The following is a 20359-nucleotide window of genomic DNA, read 5'->3' as shown; positions in this document are numbered from 1 at the left end:
TCCATTCCCACACTGGCTTTTCTGTCCTTGGCTTCCCACAGTGTTCCAATAAAGCTCAGCAAAAGCTCAAGGAACAGAACCTCATCTATCGATCCGGCACATTACAGCCCTGCTGAGTCAACACCGAGTTCAACAGTTTCATAATCTCTGCATCTTTTTCTTGACTGCAGCTTATGGTAGTGATCGTCTTCCCCTTCACGCCTCCCCTAGGCACATATTTTGCTTTTTCATTTTTAAAAAATTCATTCATGGGGTGTGGGCGTCACTGGCTGGACCAGCATTTATCGCCCATCCCAAATTGCCCTTGCGAAGGTGGTGATGAGCTGCTTCTTGAACTGCTGCAGTCCATGTGGCGTAGGTACACCCACAGTGCTCTTAGGGAGGGTGTTCCAGGATTTTGACCCAACGACAGTGAAGGAATGGCGATATAATTCCAAATCAGAATGGTGAGTGGCTTGGAGGGGAACTTCCAGGTGGTGGTAATCCTATGTATCTGTTGCCTTTGTGCTTCTAGGTGGTAACTGTCGTGGGTTTGAAAGCTGCTGTCTAAGGAGCCTTGGTGAGTTCCTGCAGTGCATCGTGTAGATGCTACAAGTTGCTGCCACTGTGCGTTGGTGGTGGAGGGAGTGAATGTTTGTGGGTTGAGCTACTTCGTCCTGGATGATGTCAAGCTTCTTGAGTATTGTTGGAGCTGCACTCATCCAGGCAAGTGAGGAGTATTCCATCACACTCCTGATTTGTGCCTTGTAGATGGTGGACAGGCTTTGGAGAGTCAGGAGGTGGGTTACTCACCACAGGGTTCCTAGCCTCTGACCTGCTCTTATGGCCACAGTAATTATATGGCTAGTACAGCTCAGTTTCTGGTCAATGGTAACCCCCAGGATGTTGAGAGTGGGGGGTTTCAGTGATGGTAATGCCATTGATTGTCAAGGGGTGATGGTTAAATTCTCTCTTGTTGGAGATGGTCACTGTGTGGCACTTGTGTGGCATGAATGTTGCTTGGCACTCGTCAGCCAAGTCTGGATATTGTCCAGGTCTTGCTGCATTTCGACATGAACTGCTTCAGTATCTGAGGAGTTGCAAATGGTGCTGAAGGTGAGGATGACTGACCTTGACATCAAGGCAGCATTTGACTGAGTGTGGCATCAAGGAGCCCTAGCAAAACTGGAGTCAATGGGAATCAGGGGGAAAAACTCTCCACAGGTTGGAGTCATATCTAGCACAAAGGAAAATGGTTGTGGTTGCTGGAGGTCAGTCATCTCAATTCCAGGATATCACTGCAGGAATTCCTCAGCGTGGTGCCCTAGGCCCAACCATCTTCAGCTGCTTCATCAATAACCTTCCTTCCATTATAAGGTCAGAAATGGGGATGTTCATTGATGATTACACAATGTTCAGCATCATTCATGACTCCTCAGATACTGAAGCAGTGTCCAAAAGCAGCAAGACCTGGACAATATCCAGGCTTGGGCTGACAAGTGGCAAGTAACATTCACACCACACAAGTGCCAGGCAATGACCATCTCCAACAAGAGAAAATCCAATAATCTTCCTTTGACATTCAATGGCATTACCATCACTGAATCCCTCACTATCAACATCCTTGGGGTTACCATTGACCAGAAACTGAACTGACCAGAAACTGAACTGAACTAGCCATATAAATACTGTGGCTACACAGCAGTTCAGAGGCTAGGAATCCTGCAGAAAGGAACTCACCTCCTGACTCCTCAAAATCTGTCCACCATCTACAAGGTGCAAGTCAGGAGTGTGATGAAATACTCTCTACTTGCCTGGATGAGTGCAGCTCCATCAAAGCTCATGAAGCTCAACACCGTCCAGGACAAAGCAGCCTGCGTGACTGGCACCCCATCCACCACCTCCAACATCCACTCCCTCCACCACCAACACACAGAGGCAGTAGTGTGTACCATCTACAAGGCCCACTGCAGCAACTCATCAAAGCTCTTTAGACAGCACCTTCCAAACCCATGACCTCTACCACCTAGAAGGACAAGGGCAGCAGGTGCATGGGAACACCACCGCCTGCAAGTTTCCCTCCAAGCCACACATCATCCTAACTTGGAACTATAGCGCCATTCCTTCAGTGTAGCTGAGTCAAAGTCCTGGAACTCCCTTCCTAACATTACTGCGGGTGTACCTATATCTCATGGACAGCAGTGGTTCAAGGCGGCGGCTAACCACCACCACCTTCTCAAGGGCAATTAGGGATGGGCAATAAATGCTGGCCTCGCCAGCAATGCCCATGTCCCATGAAAGAATTTTAAAAATTGGTTCCTGGCATGAGAGGGTTGTACTATGAGGAGAGATTGAGTAGACTTAAGCCTATTTTTCCAAGGCTTTAGAAGAATGAGAGGTAATGTTTTTAAAACATGTAAAATTGTTAAGGGCCTTGACAACGTAGATGCAGAGGTGCTAGAACTAGAGGACATAGTCTCATGGTAAGAAATCACCTATTGAGGACTGAGATTAGGAGAAATTTCTTCACTTAGAGTATTGGGAATCTTTGGAATTCTCCACCCCAGTGCTATGAATGCTCAGTTTATGAGTATATTAAAGGCTAGGATCGACAGAATTTTGGAGTCTAACAGCAGGATTTTCCACACCCGCCCGCTGCCGCAATCTTCTGGTCCGGCCGCAGGTCAATGGATTTCTGGCTGGGGCGCCGCCTCGCTTGCGGTGGGGCTGGAAAATCCTGGCCTAAGCCTTGAATTTTCCCGTCGGCGATTTGGGGGCGGGGCCCACTCGCCGAGGGGAAAATGACGCGGGATGATGTTGAGAGGAACCCCCGACGTCATCCTGGTCCATTTAAATCTTTAGGAAGGCGGGCGGACAGCGAAATCAGCTGTTCGCCTGCCGACCTGTCATTGGCCAAATGAGGCCATTGACAGGATAATTAAGGTAATTTTAGGCCCTGTCCGTCCAACCTTAAGGCTGGTGGGCAGGCCAGGAGCCCCAGCAGCTTCTGATAATACATGAAACCTCATCCACCGGCGGGATGAGGTTTCATGTCCATTTTTTAAAACTTTAATAAATTTTATGTGATATTTACTAACATGTCCCATCTCATGTGACATTGTCACATGAGGGGGACATGTTAATAACTTTTTTATTTTTTAACTTTGTAACACTTTCACTGATCTCCCTGAGACAGCACTTAGTCTCAGGGAGCAGTGCGCACTCTGACAGATGGGGAATCCCTCCCTCCCCCTCCCGCACAGTAAGCGCATAGCACTTCCCATCGGGCAGGCCGCTGGACGGGCCTTAATTGGCCCACCCACTTAAAATGGCGGCGGGGCCCACTTTGGCGGCGGAGTTCGGCTGCCCGCCCGCTGCCAAGCCGGTGGGGCACGCCTGCCAACCAAGGGCAAAATTCTGCCCTAAGTCTTTATGTGGCCGGGTAAATATGTGGAGTTGTCATGGGCTTTTTGAATGGTAGAGAAGGCTTGAGGGACCATTTGGCCTATTCCTGCACCCGTTTCTTATGATTTATGTTCACCTCATCTATCACAATGCTGCAATATGTTAAACATGAAATAGTACAAATATGTTGTCACTCGCTTCCTAGAATTCACCTGCCGACATTCCATTCAAAGGGCAACATCACTCACATTGACCTCAAACTGACTGCAATATAAAAGATACAGATATTTCCATTTCCACTTTGTGTTCTACTTCCTCCTAGAAAAGTCATGACACATTTCCCTAGGTTCTTGTGGCTCAGTCATCATGAAAAAGAAAACTTCAGACCCCTCTAGTAAACAACACTAACTAATTTCCCACTGCATCCATAGTTTAACTTTAGATGCAATACAGATAGCATGAATCTAAACCTCAATAACAAACGTATCCCTAACGTTCTATGCTACTGGGTACAGAAGACAGGACATAAATAAGACATTACAGTAAATATTCTAAAATAAGCATCTGCTTCCAGACAGTGAAGATGTCCAGAAATTCCAACGTGTTCCGGGGCATGGCAATGCTGGAAGGGTCTACTTAAAAAGATAACTTCTAAAGACAGAAACAGATTTAACCCTCAGGACTTGATGAGAACACTGATGAACCAGACATTTTCCTGCCTTCTGAAGTGACTTAATTTTAAATAAACATGCCATTTAAGTACTGGGATCCTTACGACTTTGTACTGCATTTCCTAAGGCTGTTCCAGTTCCCACTGGATAGTTTGTTTATGGACACAAAGAAGTGCACGTATGATTGCCAGCATAATCAGGAACAAGATCAATTCTGAACATAATTGCAATAGATCCAACCTCTCTGTGCAACCTAATCCAGGGTCTTGTTTAAGCCACGAGTGGCTATGTCTGTTGGCAACTGAAATCTGTTGTGAACTGAAATCTATTGTGCATATGGATCATAAGATTACATTACGCAAATACTTATTCCTTTTGTTGCCAATCCAATCTTTTGCCATAGTTAAAAAGTACTGATAAATAAACTACCGATAAACAAACTAATAATCTGTGTTAATGGACTCAGGCATAATTTCTATTCAGCGGAATGTGACCAGCGTCTAATATGACGGGAGCACATGTACTGTTTGGCCTGCATCAGCAACATTCCATCCATCATATTGGATAGGGATTCTGTGTAGATATTATGGGCATGTGCCTTTAAATAATGGTCCTACGCCATAAAGCAGCAATCTGAACTCCTACGGCAACAGTGTGAACTGCCACCAGAGGCTCCATCATGATGTGCGCTACCGTTTTGTTCATGGAACTGACCATTTGGTTCACACTGGACTGAATGGTCTCCATGCTCTGCATGAAGCAGCAATACAAATTGGCAACGGACTCCTTCAATGGCTCCAAGCCACTGCATTAGAGTTAGCTGATAGGCTGCTTGGTGTACCTAGTATTTGCTGATGCAAGCCCATTAACCTTCAGGCATGAAGCAAATGAATAGCGCAGGTAGCAATGGCTGTTGGGTCAGGAGGGCCAAAATCTTTAGACAGGCTTGAAACACACATGTTCATGTGCTCACCAGTCTGATCCAGCAAAATAATAATACGTAAACTGCTCCTCCTACCTCGCCGCTCATCTCCAGAGCCCTCACTCATAGCGGGGGTTCAGGAGAGGGAAGCGGCGAGTGGGAGCATTTAATAAAACGTGGATTATAACAGCCCCAGTTCAGCACTTCTGCACCATCAGGACCTGGACTTTGACAACCACTGAGTTTCAGCTTCAGATTGGATCTGGATCTGGACCTTGAAAGGGGACACAGGTTCAGGACAGGGCAGCATCATCACCCCTGTGAATGTTACAGGTGCTATATTAATGTAAGTTGGTATCGTTATATCCTTTTATACATAGTACTGGTGACTAACTATTCTCTACATTCTGCTTTCAATTCTAGTTTATGTAACAGAATAAGATGCAGTTTCATTATAGGATCATGAAGCTTTAGGTGTAATTTAATCTAGATAATAGGGGCCTCGACTGCCGGCAGCCGGCAAGAGGCACTATAAGGTACTTAACTGGCAAGTGGTGAGCTTTCCTCAGGATCAAGGACCACGGGGGCAGAAATTCCACACCCCGGGAGCTGCCTGCCATTCAGAGGCGGGCAAGCTCTCCTTTGCAGGCAGCGTGCACCCAGAGTGGTGGTGATGCAACCACCAGAGGTCTTTGTCTTTGTTGACATTTCCCCAAGAGCTGCTATTATGTCATTATGAATGATTAGCTGAGTTTCAAAAGCTACAATTATCTCATCAGGAGGTTCTGAGTTCACTGTTTGATTGACAGTTTAAAGAGGTTATTAAAGGGTTGGCCCTTTTTGATGTGGAGTCTGAATTGAAGTTTGCTTGATTTTATAAGAGACTAACTACCTGAGATTTCAAAGCTTTGAACAGATCTTTTCGAACGGGAGTTTATGCCACTATCAAATGTGTGATGAGTGAGAATGAGTGAGAGCTGTACAAGATTGTTAGAACTTAATTCTTTTTCACCTCCACATGGCTCCTGCGGTCTGCCCATGGTGGATGCTGGTTAAAAGGCTATGGAAGTGGTGCGGGAGTTTGAGGGATTAGGGCTAGAGGGCCTAACAGCAACTGAAACAACTGGGACAATGTTCCAGAGAACTGAGGCAGGCCTTCTAACCAGCCTGCCTCGGCACTTGCCTACCTCCACGCCCACCTATGCTCTGCGTCAGGGATCGATGAGCCTGGCTCCATTCTGCACTGGCCACGCAGCCTTGTATAAACTCAATGACCCGGCCTCCACTGCTCTCTCAAACATTCTGAAAATTGTGTCAGTTTAATCACCGAAAGCAATAAAAGTTAGACAACAGTGCCCCCTAGTGACAAGTACCTTATAATTATCAGTGGCAAGGTCGTCACTGCAACAATCAGAATGTACATGTTTGAAACTGCAGCGTTCGGAACTCCTTATATATTTCATCTTTCAAAGTTTGTGAGCATTCAACTTTGAGTAGATTTTAAAATCACGATGAAGAAGCTGCCTTCCTCAGTTTTGGCAATGTTTGAAACAGCATTCCTCTAAATAAATAGTATGCAGAGTACAGACCCCCAATAATCATTACTAATCAACTTACAGTAATCTAACAAATTACATTTATATAGCACCTTTAATTTAGTGAAAGGTGACAAGGCACTTGGAGAATAGGTCAATGGAAGTAACCAAAAGTATGATTGAGAAAGCAAGATTTGAGAAAGCTCCGGAAACTGGGGACAGCTATTGGTAATGGAAAAGATTTTAGAAGGGAACCCCAGAGATGTGATGAATCCCAGAGAGGTGAAGATTGTTAGTAGCAGTAGTAATAATAAAGAGAGGAGGAGAGACACAGTTTCCCGGGTTTTGGGGCAGTAATCGACGGGTAAACTGTCAGCATTTGTCATCATTACTCCTCTGAAACTGACATCACCTTCTGGAGTCCACATATGAGCAGTTAAACACAAAAATCTAGAAGTTGCTGTCAGTGATTCTAGGGCCCAGGTTTTCACTCCCAGGTCAGGTGTGCAGTGACGGGAGAATTCCCGGCTCCACAAAGACAACCTTTGTAAGTGGCTGCCCGAACGGCAGATTCTCTGGGAGGGGCAAGCTGGATTAGAAATCAGGGTGGGCGACTCCAGGTAAACTGAGGGGGTTGCCAAGTATGGAGGAAGGCTGGATGGAGGCCTGCCTCAAGGATTGGGCACTGTGTCCAAAGTTTAAAAATAAAGAATAAAACATTAAAACAGCCCTCCAGCCCGCATCCCCCCACCCCCAACACTCCCTATGATCTGTTAATGCCAACCCATGCCACCTCATGCCCCCCAACCACCCCCATGGAACATGCCCAATACCAAGCTTTGCCCCCCCACCCCACCCATAGCCCCTCATGCCAAAGTACCAAACAACCCCTATGGCCCCTCATGCCAAAGTACCAAACAACCCCTATGGCCCTTCATACCCCCTATGCTAACCTATGCTCCTTCACCCATGGCCCTTTTTAGCCCCTGTGCCAACTTAGTACCAACTCATGCCCCCTACTCACCACCCTTTGCCTTTACACCTACCATACCAACTCATCCAGTATCGGCAATGTGCAGACCTCAGGTCCCATGCAGAGGTGAGATAAAACAAAGTTCTAAGTGCCTATTGCAGAAGTCATTATATTGAAAAAAACATTTATTCATAAAAAAACATTTACTACATTCACATTCCTAAGCCTAAATAAAGCCTTATAACAACAAACATTGGAATTCATAGACCCATGTCAAAGAGGTTATAACTACTTGTAGCTGTCAATCAAACTGTGAAATGGCAAGCACCCTACTGTGATAATGGATGGTTGTGAAATCAGTCATGCAGCCCTTATCCAGTAATGGAAACCCTCAGGCTTATGCCAGAATGAAATAGCAAACAAACTTTTTTTAAACACTCCACACATTTTTCAAACATTTAAATGGCAGGACTTTAAATGAATTGATAGCTCCCTTTGACAAGTCCCCTTAACAAGTGTTTCTGATGGCTTTGAGTTGATGTTGACAGGTCTGTTGACAGTTTCAATGAGCTTGACAGTAATGAGTTTATGCACTTTCTACACACATTTATGCCTACTTTTGCCAATTCCAAAAAGCACCTGACCTACTCCAAACCTGATCTCCACCAAAGGGCACATTACCTCTCCCAAAGATGCCCCAGGACTAAATTTAAAGGTGTACATTACCTCTCTAAAGCCTATCCAAATGATCCACAAAGTTCAGACTTGCTCTTACTAGGTCTAATCTGTGCACTTCAAGTGTCACACTCCAAGGCTACCAAAATCCCACTTCAGTGGAGGCAGCTGATGATTTAAAAGGCCAGCTGCTTCCTTAAAACATGCATGCGCAAAATGTGCCCTGCCCTCGTGAAAATGGGAATTGCCATGTTCGGAGGTGGGATTTTCAGGCAGTTCTGCTATTTTCCCGCAATGGAGAGGCTCTCTGTTGTGGCAAAAATCTGGGCCATGGAGTGCACATTGAAGTCTACAAATCTCACTGTAAATACCCTTGAAAAAGTTCAACCTTTTTGAATAACTGGGTTTTTAAACAGTGTACTAACTTCATATTTGCTACAGAACAGCTTCACTGGCCCTGAATGACTAATTTTATAGCATGGAATGTTAAATTTCTCCAAAATTAAAAAAAAACATTTTTTAAAGTTGATGGCCAGAATTTTACATTGATTGGGTGGGCATGCATCCTGATGTCATTGCGCACACAAGCAATATTGAGGTCAACGGGCGCACACAGGAGTCAGAGGCACACCTGCTGACAATTAAAGGGCCAATTAAGGCCATTAAAAACCATATTGTCCATGATTTTGCATTGTCCGTGTGATTTTGTGCTCACCGCACGGGCAAAACGGGCAGGCAGTCAGCCCGTTTTTAATAAAACCCCATCCAAGGGCGGGATGAAATGTCCGGGGTGAAACATGATAAAAAATATATCTGGGAACTGATGTTTTTTTTTCGTTCTTCTGTTAGGTGCTTGAATGTGTTGCATAGACACAGCTCGGTGCATTTTTTTTCTTGTCGTTAAATCTATCCAGGTCGGCAGCTCCCTGAGGCAGCTCCACAGCAGCCGGCACCGCCAGCTTGGCGTGCACAGCAAGCGTCTACCTTAATTCCCATGTGCAAGTCCCTGTCACGAAGAGTCTATAATGTTATTGGAAATTATTTTTTAAAATAGAGTTTAGTGATGTCTGTGTGTGTATATGTGAGTGTCTTTTAATCAGATTAAAGCCAGCTGGTCTAGAGGCTTTGATGTATAGAAAGAAGTAGATTTGGGAGTAGAAGATATAACTCTGATTAACAGAGTTGGCAGATAAATTACAATTGGGGTTACCTGCGGGGTTAGGAAATCAGACATAATTGAAGTGATAGCACAGCATTTGAAATTGGAAGGAATACCTGAGAGGCTGAGTTCTCCAAGAGGTGGTTCATTGGAATGGGCTCAAATTGAGTTGCAGATGAAAACAATTGAATTGAAAGAATAGGAAAGAGAAAGGGCATTCCAAAGAGAACAGGCAGTAAGGCAGGAAAGAGAATGAAAACAGGAAAGGGAGTCAGAGGAGGAAAGAGAAGAGAGAGAATTCCAACTGGAAATGTTGGCAGTTAAAAAAGAAATGCCATTTCTTTGGGGGGGAAGGACTTATCTCCAGAGTAGTGGGGAAATTTGTACAAGCTCTTCCAAAGTTTGAGGAACAAGATACTGAAGCATTCTTTATTTCATTTGAAAAGATAGCAATCAAATGAAATGGCCACAGGAGAACTGGACATTATTGTTACAGTCTACACTGGTGGGTAGAGCGCTTGAGGTATATGCTTCGCTGTCAGAAGAAATGGTGGAGAATTATGATGTGGTAAAAAAGGCTATTTTGAGTGCATGTGAGTTGGTTCCTGAAGCATACAGGCAGAAATTTAGGGATATGAGAAAACAGCCTGAGCAAACATATTGGGCTGGATTTTGCCTTCGGCGAGCAGGGGGTGGGGCCCACTCGCCGACGGCAAAATGACGCGGGATGACGTCGGGGGGAATTCAGGTATTCAGGGAACCCCCGACGTCATCCAGCCCATTTAAATTTTCAGGAAGGCGGGGGCACAGCGAGATAAGCTGTCCGCCCGCCGACCTGTCAATGGCCAATTGAGGCCATTGACAGGATAATTAAAACAATTAAAGGCCCTGCCCGTCCAACCTTAAGGTTGGTGGGCAGGCCAGGAGCCCCGGCGGGCTTCTGAGAAAACATGAAACCTCATCCACCGGCGGGATGAGGTTTCATGTAGGGTTTAAAAAAGTTTATTAAAGTTTCAGTGAAATTTATTAACATGTCCCATCTCGTGTGACATTGTCACATGAGGGGGGCATGTTAAAGATTTTATTATTTTTCTATTTTTAAAATTTATACAGCTGTCAGCGATCTCCCTGAGGTAGCACTTAGCCTCAGGGAGATGTGCGCTCTTTCGTGTGCATGTGCGAAAGGGCGCACTCTCACATTTGGGGAATCCCCTCCCGCCCACTTAAAATGGTGGAGGGGCCCGCTTCTCCGGCGGGGATCGGCTCCCCACCCGCCGGAGATTGGGTCGGGCCCACCCGCCCGTCAGGCAGAAAATTCTGCCCATTGGGCGCTGCATCTTCCGGTCGGCGAGCAGGGAGCGGAGCCTACTCGCTGACGCGTAAAATGACACGGGGTGACGTCAGGTTTGTGTCCCAACATCACCCCATGTCATTTAGGTTTTCAGTTCAGCAGGCGCACAGCCGAGTCGGCTGTGCGCCCGTCGACCTGTCAACGGCCTATTAAAGGCCATTAAAAAAGTAACTAAACTGATTAATGGACTTGCCTGTCCAACCTTAAGGTTGGCGGGCAGGAGAAGAGCCCAGACTGCCTTCATAAAAAACATGAAATCTCATCCACAGGCGGGATGAGGTTTCATGAGGGTATTAAAATTTGTCTGAAATGTCTAAATAAAAGAAATTGACATGTCCCCTCATGTGACAGTGTCACATGAGGGGACATGTCAAGAATATTTTTTCCCACCTTGGATGAAATTTTGAATCTTGAGCCGATCTCCCTGAGGCAGCACTTTGCCTCAGGGAGATCTCTGTGCTCTTTCACGCGCATGCGGATCGGAAACCCGGCCACTCGCGCCCGCTCCCACATAACCACACCCCCCCCCACAGGGGGGAAAATGCTGCCCATTGAGTTTGAGAGAGTGTTATGACCGATGCCCGTTGGTAAAGCGGAGTTATTTAAAAATCCCAGAAGGAAACTTTAAACAACTATCATAACCTATGATTTTAAGTGTTACGTTTGAGATGCGACTCTAAATTCAGGAATCAGACCATCAGTTCTTGAGGCTTTATATTAAACTAACTGAAACATTTTATTAATTTACACAGGTTAAAATATATACATATGGCTACAAATTACTAGATCATAACTTTTAACAAATTCCCAAACTAAGCTTCATTAAGCCACAGCAACCCATAGACTTAACCAAACAACAAGCAAAGCATTTTCACCTGACAAATTCAAAATGAGGTTCTTTTCACTGTGGAGCCAGTTGGAGGCTTGCCGCTGCCTTTTGATCTGACATTGCCTCTGCTCTGCACACCCGAAAACTACTGAAGTTATACCTACCACCACTGATTGAACTCAAATTCTCATTGTCTCACTAGTCTCTGTGACAGTTACCTTTTAACAATGAAGCCCCATTCATTATACCAATTTTATTAGTAATATAAATATATTGCTTGGTAGCTGCTGGAAGGTGTCAAGTTTTCACCCCATTTCTTGAATGCTCTATTCAAAAAATGCAAATGCACTATCAAAACTAGTACATATCAAAGCACCCAGACGAGCTGGCTTTAATCTAATTAAGACATACCTGCAGACTAAACCTCTATTTTAAAAGAAAAATATTTTCCAAAATAGTATATATATTAATAGTTTCATGACAGAGTGTAAAACAAGGTAATTTTGACCGATGGATACGGGTATTAAAGTTAGAAGCAACAAATGCCGCTCTTAGAGAAGTCATTCTTTTGGAAGAATTTAAAGATTCAATTTCTTCGGTAGTGAGAACTCATGTGGAGGAACACAGGGTTGGTTCTGTAAGGCAAGCAGCAGAGGGAGCTGATGATTATGAGTTAGTGCATAGCTAAAGCTTTTGTTTGCCATCCTTTTAAATCCAAAAAGGATAAAAGTGGGAAGATGAAAGGAAGGTGGCTAGTCAGGGAAGAGGAGTAGCTGGAAATTCCCAGGAAGTTTTTTCTCAGAATAAAAAGGAAGGTGCTGAAGGTAGAAGTGACATTCAAAAGTTGAGGTGTTTTCATTGTAATAAAAGTGGGATAGACGAAGTCAGTGTTTTGGAAATTGCAGGAAAAGTCTGTTGGATTATTGGGGTGCAGAAACGTGCTGGAAGTAAAAGTACTGTGGGTTCTGAGATTCATGAACAGGAAAAACCAGTGGTTTGTGTACAGGTAAAACAGAGAACACCAGTGAAAGGTAAAGAAGTGGGAATGTGTTCACAGTTTACCCAAGAGAATTCTGAGGAGCGGGTTGCAGAAATGTTTAAAGATTTTGTGTGTGAAGGGAAAGTCTTTCCATGTGTACAGGGTGGAGTAGGTAAAGATGTTAAAATTTTAAGAGACACAGGGGCTAGACAATCCTTAATGTTGTGGGATAGTAATATTTGTTGTTCAGAGGAAGTATTCCAGGAGCAGGTGATAGATAATAAATTGGGTTCATGGGGATGCTAAATCTATTCCATTGTGGAAGGTAAATTTAAAGAGTAAGTGGAAAACTGGCAAAGTGACCGCTGGGGTGGTGTAAAATTTGCCCATTGCAGGTGTTCAATTTATTCTAGGTAATGATACAGCTGGATCACAAATGTGGGTGATGCCTATGATAATTCAGCAGCCTGTAGATGTGGTTTCAACAGAGGTGTTACAGAAGGGGCATCCTGGATTATTTCCAGATTGTGTGATAACGAGATCACAGGCACACAGGTTGAAGCAAGAAAAACAAGAAGGACAGGCATTTCAAAGGCAGGAAGAAGGTATCGAAATCCAATTAGCAAGCAGCGTGTCTGATAACATTGTTCAGAAAGAGACAGGAGAGGACAATTCAGCTGAAGTGTTTAACTCAAGAGAGTTAATTAAGTTGCAGCAAGAGGATTTGCAATTAAAACAGTTATATCAGAAAGCTTACTCAAAAACAGAATCAAAATGTATTCCAGAATGTTATTACCTTAATGGTGATATTTTAATGAGAAAATGGAGGCCGGATCATGTCTCAGCAAATGAAAGCTGGAGGGAGGTACATGAGATTGTTATCCCATTAGGGTATAGAAATGAGATTCTGAGGATTGCTCATGAAATTCCAATGGGGGGACATTTGGGAATTAGAAAGACACAGGCAAAAGTACAGAAACATTTATATTGGCCAGGATTGCATAGGGATGTAGTCAAATTCTGTAGAACATATTACACATGTCAGGTGATAGGGAAACCATAAACAATGATTAAGCCAGCACCTTTAATCCTAATACCAGCATTTGAAGAACCTTTTACTCGGGTCATGATTGATTGTGTAGGACCCCTCCCCAAGAGTAAAAGTGGGAATCAGTACTTACTGACAATAGTGGATGTGTCTACCAGGGTTCCTGAAGCTATACCTGTAATAAATACTACAACTAAGAAGGTTGTGGAAGAGTTAACTAATTTTTTTACAAGATATGGGTTACCTAAAGAAATACATTCAGATCAGGGGTCAAATTTTATGTCACAGCTGTTTAAGGAAGTAATGAACAGTTTGGGGATAAAACAGTTTAAGTCAACAGCTTATAATCCTGAGTCACAAGGGGCTTTGGAGAGATGGCATCAAACTTTAAAAACTATGACGACAGCGTACCGTCAGGATTATGCACAGGATTGGGATGCAGGAATTCCATTCTTGTTATTTGCTATTAGAGACGCTCCTAGTGCTTCGACTGGCTTTAGCCCTTTTGAACTAGTTTATGGTCATGAGGTAATGGGACCACTGAAATTAATTTATGAGAAATTGGTGGGTCAAAATCCAGAAACTACTCTCCTGGATTAAGTATCAAAATTCAGAGAGAAATTAGACAGAGCATGTGAGTTGGCTAGGGGACATTTAAAGATATCACAGCAAGTGATGGAAGTGAAGGCAGATAAGGAAGCTAAAGCTCGCAATTTTATTGCTGGAAAGTGCTAGTTCTGTTACCAGTACTGAGTGACACATTAAAGGCAAGGTTTAGTGGGCCTTACAGGATTGAAAAGAAATTGAATGAAGTAAATTATTTAATAAATACTCCAGATAGATGAAAGAAGCAGAGGGTGTGTCATGTAAATATGCTTAAAAAGTACTTTGACAGGGAAAGGGACCAAAAGGAGGTATTAGTGGCAGTAGATAATGAGAAAGAGGTAGAAATGCAAGACTCTGAAATTGATTTTCCTTTAATCAAATTGGATAATGAGGGGGCGCTTGAAAATTTAAATGTAATATTGAGTTACCTTCCAGACAAGTGTCAAAGTGATTTGGAAAAGCTATTGCAGACACACAAACCTATTTGTGGGAATAAGTTGTAGGGCAGATGAGTCTAGCTGCAGTAACTGGAGTTCGCCTATTGTACTGGTACCGAAACCAGATGGAACACAAAGACTGTGTGTGGATTATCAAAAGGTGAATGCGATGACAAAAGTGGATTCATATCCAATACCATGTTTGGAGGATTGTATTGAGAAAGTGGGACAATCAAATTTTGTCACAAAGATTGATTTGCCAAAAGGATATTGGCAGGTACCGTTATCGGAGACAGCAAGGGAGATATCAACTTTTGTGATGCCAAATGGACTATATCAGTTTAAAGTCATGCCATTTGGTATGAAGAACGCACCTGCGACATTTCAAAGACTGATGAACAAAGTAATTGCAGGTCTAAGCAATTGTGCTGTTTAGATTGATGATTTAATAGTTTTCAGTCAGACGTGGGATGAGCATTTACATCTGGAAGAATTATTTACTTGATTACAAGAAGCTAAATTGGTGATGAACTTGGCTAAAAGTGAATTTGCAAAAGCGCAAGTTACGTATCTAGGCCACACCATTGGACATGGTAAGGTGGCTCCAAGAGATGTGAAAGTCAAGGCTATCGCGGATTTCCCAGTGCCTACAACAAAATAAGAAGTTTTGAGATTTCTGGGCATGAGTGGGTTTTACCAGAAATTTGTAGCAAATTTTAGCCAAGTGGTTGCTCCACTGACTGAACTATTAAAAAAGAACAGGAAGTTTCAATGGACACAGGAGTGTCAGAAGGCATTTGATAGTTTGAAAACTGTATTAACTACAACACCAATTTTGGCAGTACCCAATTATGCCAAGCAATTTAAGTTGGCCGTTGACGCAAGTGATATAGGCTTTGGGGTCGTACAGTTATAAGACGACGACACTGGAATTGAAAAACCGATAGGTATTTTTCACAGAAGTTGAATGCACAACAAAGATATTCAACGATTGAAAAGGAGGCATTGGATTTGATGTTAGCATTGCAGCATTTTGAAATCTATATGGCAAACAATTCAGCAGAAACAATTGTTTATACAGACCACAATCTCTTAAAAGTTTCTGACAAATTTTGAGGCAAATGTGCAAGGCTATTCAGGTGGAGTTTATTAATGCAACCATTTCATCTACAGATAATACAGAGGAGAGAATCTGTTTGCAGATGCATTATCAAGAGTTTGAAGCTTAAAAGGAAAATTGGACACTTTAAAACCTGGACACTGAATTGGAATGATTTTTGCTGATGCCAAGGATTTGTATATATATACTGTTATGTTAATGCGTGCATCTGGTAGCGTAATAGTGTAGTAAGTATAGGAGGTAGTGTAAAATGGGTTATTAAAAATGAAGCTGTCTTTTAGAATTATGACAGTTCATTTTTCAATAAGGAGGGGGATGTCATGAAGAGATAAATGTCTATAATGCAACTGGAAATTATTTTTTAAAATAGAGTTTAGTGGTGTCTGTGTGTGTGTTAATCAGATTAAAGCCAGCTGGTCCAAAGGCTTTGATGTATAGAAAGATGTAGGTTTGAAATGGTAATTAGGTAAACATGGGGAAGTTTAGAACCATAGGTGTCAAGGCAGTAAACTGCAATTTTAAATAAACCATTCAAAAGAATGAGTGAAATCTTGCACCTAGCTAGAAGGCGCCAAGCAATGTGTTTTTTTTTCAGCTTACTAATAAAACAGGTGGAGTCAAAGGGTGTTATTGTTAGAAGAAGTAAGAGATAGGTATGCATAAAAGCCTAGTGATACAATGGAAAATTTACATTCAAACAGAAAGATATGTATAAAAGAGAAAGGAGATTGTGGGTAAGGCAGAGGCATTTTAAAATCCAACAAGTGAGAGAAACCTCAAGCTGCTTTCTGCAAGGACCCAGAGCTGAAAGAAACTCATTTTGAATGTGACTGTCCAGGATGTGCTTTTCCAGGTGTCTCATTAAATCTATGATATTTACTGTTACTTTAATGGGGGTGTAACTGAGGGATTAATATGGGCATTTTGTAGTTACTATGGTAGTAATTTTGTAGACGTATGCATGTGTTTACAATCTTTCTTGTACTAATAAATGTTTAGTTTAGTTTTACAAAAAAAACCCTCTTGAGATTTGGTGGTCTTATTACTACTGAATTCAAAGCCTGCATCTCGAAACATACAAATTGCAAAAATGGGTTATGACAGTTGTTTCAAGTTTCCCTCTGGGATTTGAACAACTCAACCTTTGCCATCGGCTGTGCCATAATAGTCCCAATCATTTATTTTTCTTTATGAAATTTTAATTACAAGTGAAAGATTTTACTTTTACTTCCTGGTTTGCTGCCTGAGAATACTTCAATGTAATTGGCTGCTGACCTGACTGATGATATCAGTGTTACTGAACATCTGGAGATCTCCTGACTTGACGGAAAATTCAAACTCACCCTGAGAAAGAAGGAATCCATGCCACAAAGATCACTAGATCTTTGTGGGCAGCTTTCTTCAAGGTCAACGGCAAGCACCATTGCTTTCCCACTGACCGTGAAATCTGAGCCATAGTAGTGTGGAAACTGAAGCAAGGGCAGTGAACTAGAATTGGTTCATATTCTCATCAATTTGTAATTTTACTCCCTTTCCCCAATAAACTATGGTACAATGTCAAATAAAGGAATCTAGTATACATGTCATTTTATGTGATCTACAGAATGATTACTCAAAGGTAAGGAAAGCAATTCTCTAATTATTCAATTAGCAGTATAAAATATGTGGATCTGACCAAACAACACATGGGCACTAAAATCACAAAATATGTATTCCTTGGCAGGAAACATTTTTGTGCAATGTTACATACAATATTGTATTCGGGCCACTAGATTATGGTAATTGAATAAGCCAAATTGTGTTTCTATAAGGAGTCCTGGAGGTGAGTTGCTGAAATTCTTGAGCTCAAATTCTATGATTAAGTGTATTCTTGTAGGGAATCAGTGGTAAATCATTGGCCTTCATTACTATTAAATGTTCGTCCAACTATGAAGTTAATTTGATCTTTATTTCCCATTCACAAGATGTGGGCATCATTGGCAAGGTCAGCATTTACTGTTCCTTTCCTAGTTGCCCTGAGAAGGTGGTGTGGGCTTCTTCTTGAACCACTGCAAGTTATTGTCTAGCAGTTTAATACAATTGAACACACTTCAAAGGAACTTTAAGATTCAACCAAATGGATGTTGGACTAGAGTCACTTATAGGCAGAACTAGCAAGGACAGCGGTTCTCTTCTTCCTTAAAGAACATTCGTTTTCTTTCAAAAGCCCCAGAATACAGAAGAGAATGTAAGTGAAAACATTCCACGTTGCATGTAGGTAGAAGAGGGCGAAGTGGGGGGCTGTGTTATTTAGGAGGGTGCTACAAGAGTCTAGGATAATTGGGAGAGTGCACTGAGGTGTGGACACATGGTTTGCAAGGGTTACACAGAAAGATCTGTGTACTAATTTGAGAACTTACACAAATTTAAAGACTAATAATAATACACAACCTGTTGAATTTTAGATAGTGGAATAACAAGTGTACCTTTAAATTTCCTTCACATTAACTGGGATAAACCAACTTTCCATTCCAGGATAAAATATATCATCAGTTTTTGTGGCATCAAAAGCTAAGTCCTGTTCAGGCACTTTAGTCAACAGTTCTGTTCAAAAGCCACATAACAGATATGACAAGATATACAAAATTGTTGCCTCAATCAGTGTCACTCACGAGGGGGGAATGGTGACCACTGTATGTCATTGTAGCAGTGCTGTTACTCAGTGTCTTATTGTATCGAACAGAAAGGACCAAACTAAATACTTGCCATTCTGTCCGTGGCAGTCATTCAGCTCAGACAAAAGCTGGTTAAACTCATCTTGATGTGCAATCCAGTTATCCTATCAGAAAAAATGTTATAGGTCACTAATGAAACTGTATGGCTTTTATCAGTACAAATAAACAATTGTTGAAATCCGAAACGAAACTCTCAAGGTGCAAAGCAACTTAATCAACATCCAAAAGGAAAAAGATGGTTAATATTTCAGAAGGTTAATATTTCATCAAAACCTGGAAACAAAGGCTGAAATGTGAACCATTCTTTTTCTTTCAGGCAAAGGCAAAATATTGAAGGTGCTGGAAATCTGAAATGTAAACAGAAAATACTAGAAATATTCAGCAGGTCTGACGATATGTGTGGAGAGAGAGAGAATTAAAATTTCAGGTCTGTGACCTTTATCAGAATCATTTATCTAATGAAAAGTCACAGACCCAAAACACTGGGTGGAATTTAACCCAGCCCATCGTGGCAGTAAACATGGCGGATGGGCCCAACTAATCACAGGAGAGCCCACCCATCAGTATGCCAGTGGTGGGGCAACCTCCCGCAATTAAGTCAGTAGCAGGAAGGGGCCAATGTGAGAAACTCACCTACTCACAAAGGGATGACAATTAGGTTCATTAATGAACCAATTGACACCAATTATCCCAACCAATGGAATTTAGTGACAACTCAGTGATTAAATGGAAGCTCTCCCGTGCCCCCCGAAGGCCACCCAGCCAATCAGGTTGGGTATCCCAGCACCCTACTAGGGGTGGCAATCCCTTATTGTCAGGCATTCTGGGCTCAATCAAGGAACCTGGGCAACAGAAGGGAGGTGGGCCACTGAAAGGTACCTGTCTCTGACCCCTCCGCCTCTCCCTCTCTCGCGAGCCCCTCTCTGAGACCCCCATCCCGCCGTCACTCACCTGTGTCCAGGAATCCAGCAATGATTCCTTAAGTCCCTAGAGCACTACTAGCAGCAACCACTACTCCCGGTGGCACTACAGGCAATAGAATGGTCTCTGGAATGGTCCAACCAGAGGTCTCTGATTGGCCAGCAGCTCTTGGCAGGCAGGATTTCCGCCCCCAGGTTCCTAAAAGCCATGGAAGGACAAAGTTAAGTGTGTGACAGGCACTTAATTTGGTCAGGTCATCCCTAAGGAAGCAACATGGGATTTCCACCCATTCTCCAACCGGTGGACGAAAGCCTGGTGTCCACATTAAATCACAGCCATTAACTCCATTTCACTTTCCACAGATGCTGCCAGACCTCCTGAGTATTTCCAGTATTTTCTGGGTTATTTTTCCAGATACTGATTATGTATTTCCAACATTTTTGGATTTTATTTCTCTGGCGTTTATAGAAAGTTTATATATCACTTTATTTCTTAATGCTGAGTCTATATTGTTACAAGTTCTATCCGCATTAAAAAATTATCTTTCCAGTGCAATTCACAAGCTGAATTACTGTACGTTTTAATGTACTGTATGTAGGGAAGGAGGAAAACTATTTCATTGGACTCTTCCTTGGAGTCAGAGCACTTCCCAAGTTTTATTTTTAAAAAAAACAGACAACAGTTCAGGGATCAGAATTTGGACTTGACAGTTTCTTCTGGAGTGTTAGGACATTTTGTTTCAAGATAGCAAGGAAACTTAGAAAGCACGTTTTAAAGCCAGGTGTACCCATGAACTCAGCTCAACTGTAAGCCTTAATTTTGGGAAAATTAATGAAATGATCAAGACTATTTTACACCTGAATAAAATAAATAGGATAAAAATACAGCAGCTTTACTCCACCCAATTCAATTGGACTATCATGGGCAGAAACCAAGTGAAATCAAGAACAATGGCTACACACCATGGTTACTCTAATGTACTTCCGTCAGATGCTTGGTGACATTGTACTAGTTCAAGAAAAATACTTCTTGTGC

At 42.5% G+C, this 20359-nt stretch overlaps 1 protein-coding gene across 1 annotated transcript in view; it reads right to left on the bottom strand.

Annotated features, from left to right (window-relative positions):
• The window catches only part of pinx1 (PIN2 (TERF1) interacting telomerase inhibitor 1), a 141037-nt gene that overhangs the window by 102707 nt on the left and 17971 nt on the right, over positions 1-20359 (bottom strand). Inside the window, exon 4 of the mRNA XM_078541420.1 lies at positions 18435-18507. Within this exon, the coding sequence (XP_078397546.1) occupies positions 18435-18507 (73 nt within the window). The remainder of the gene's footprint in view (positions 1-18434; positions 18508-20359) is intronic.

This window comes from Cetorhinus maximus, chromosome 5 (assembly GCF_964194155.1).
Source record: "Cetorhinus maximus chromosome 5, sCetMax3.hap1.1, whole genome shotgun sequence".
Classification (NCBI taxonomy): Eukaryota; Metazoa; Chordata; class Chondrichthyes; order Lamniformes; family Cetorhinidae; genus Cetorhinus; species Cetorhinus maximus.
Note: the sequence above shows the minus strand (reverse complement) of the source record. Positions and strands in the feature narration are given on the sequence as shown.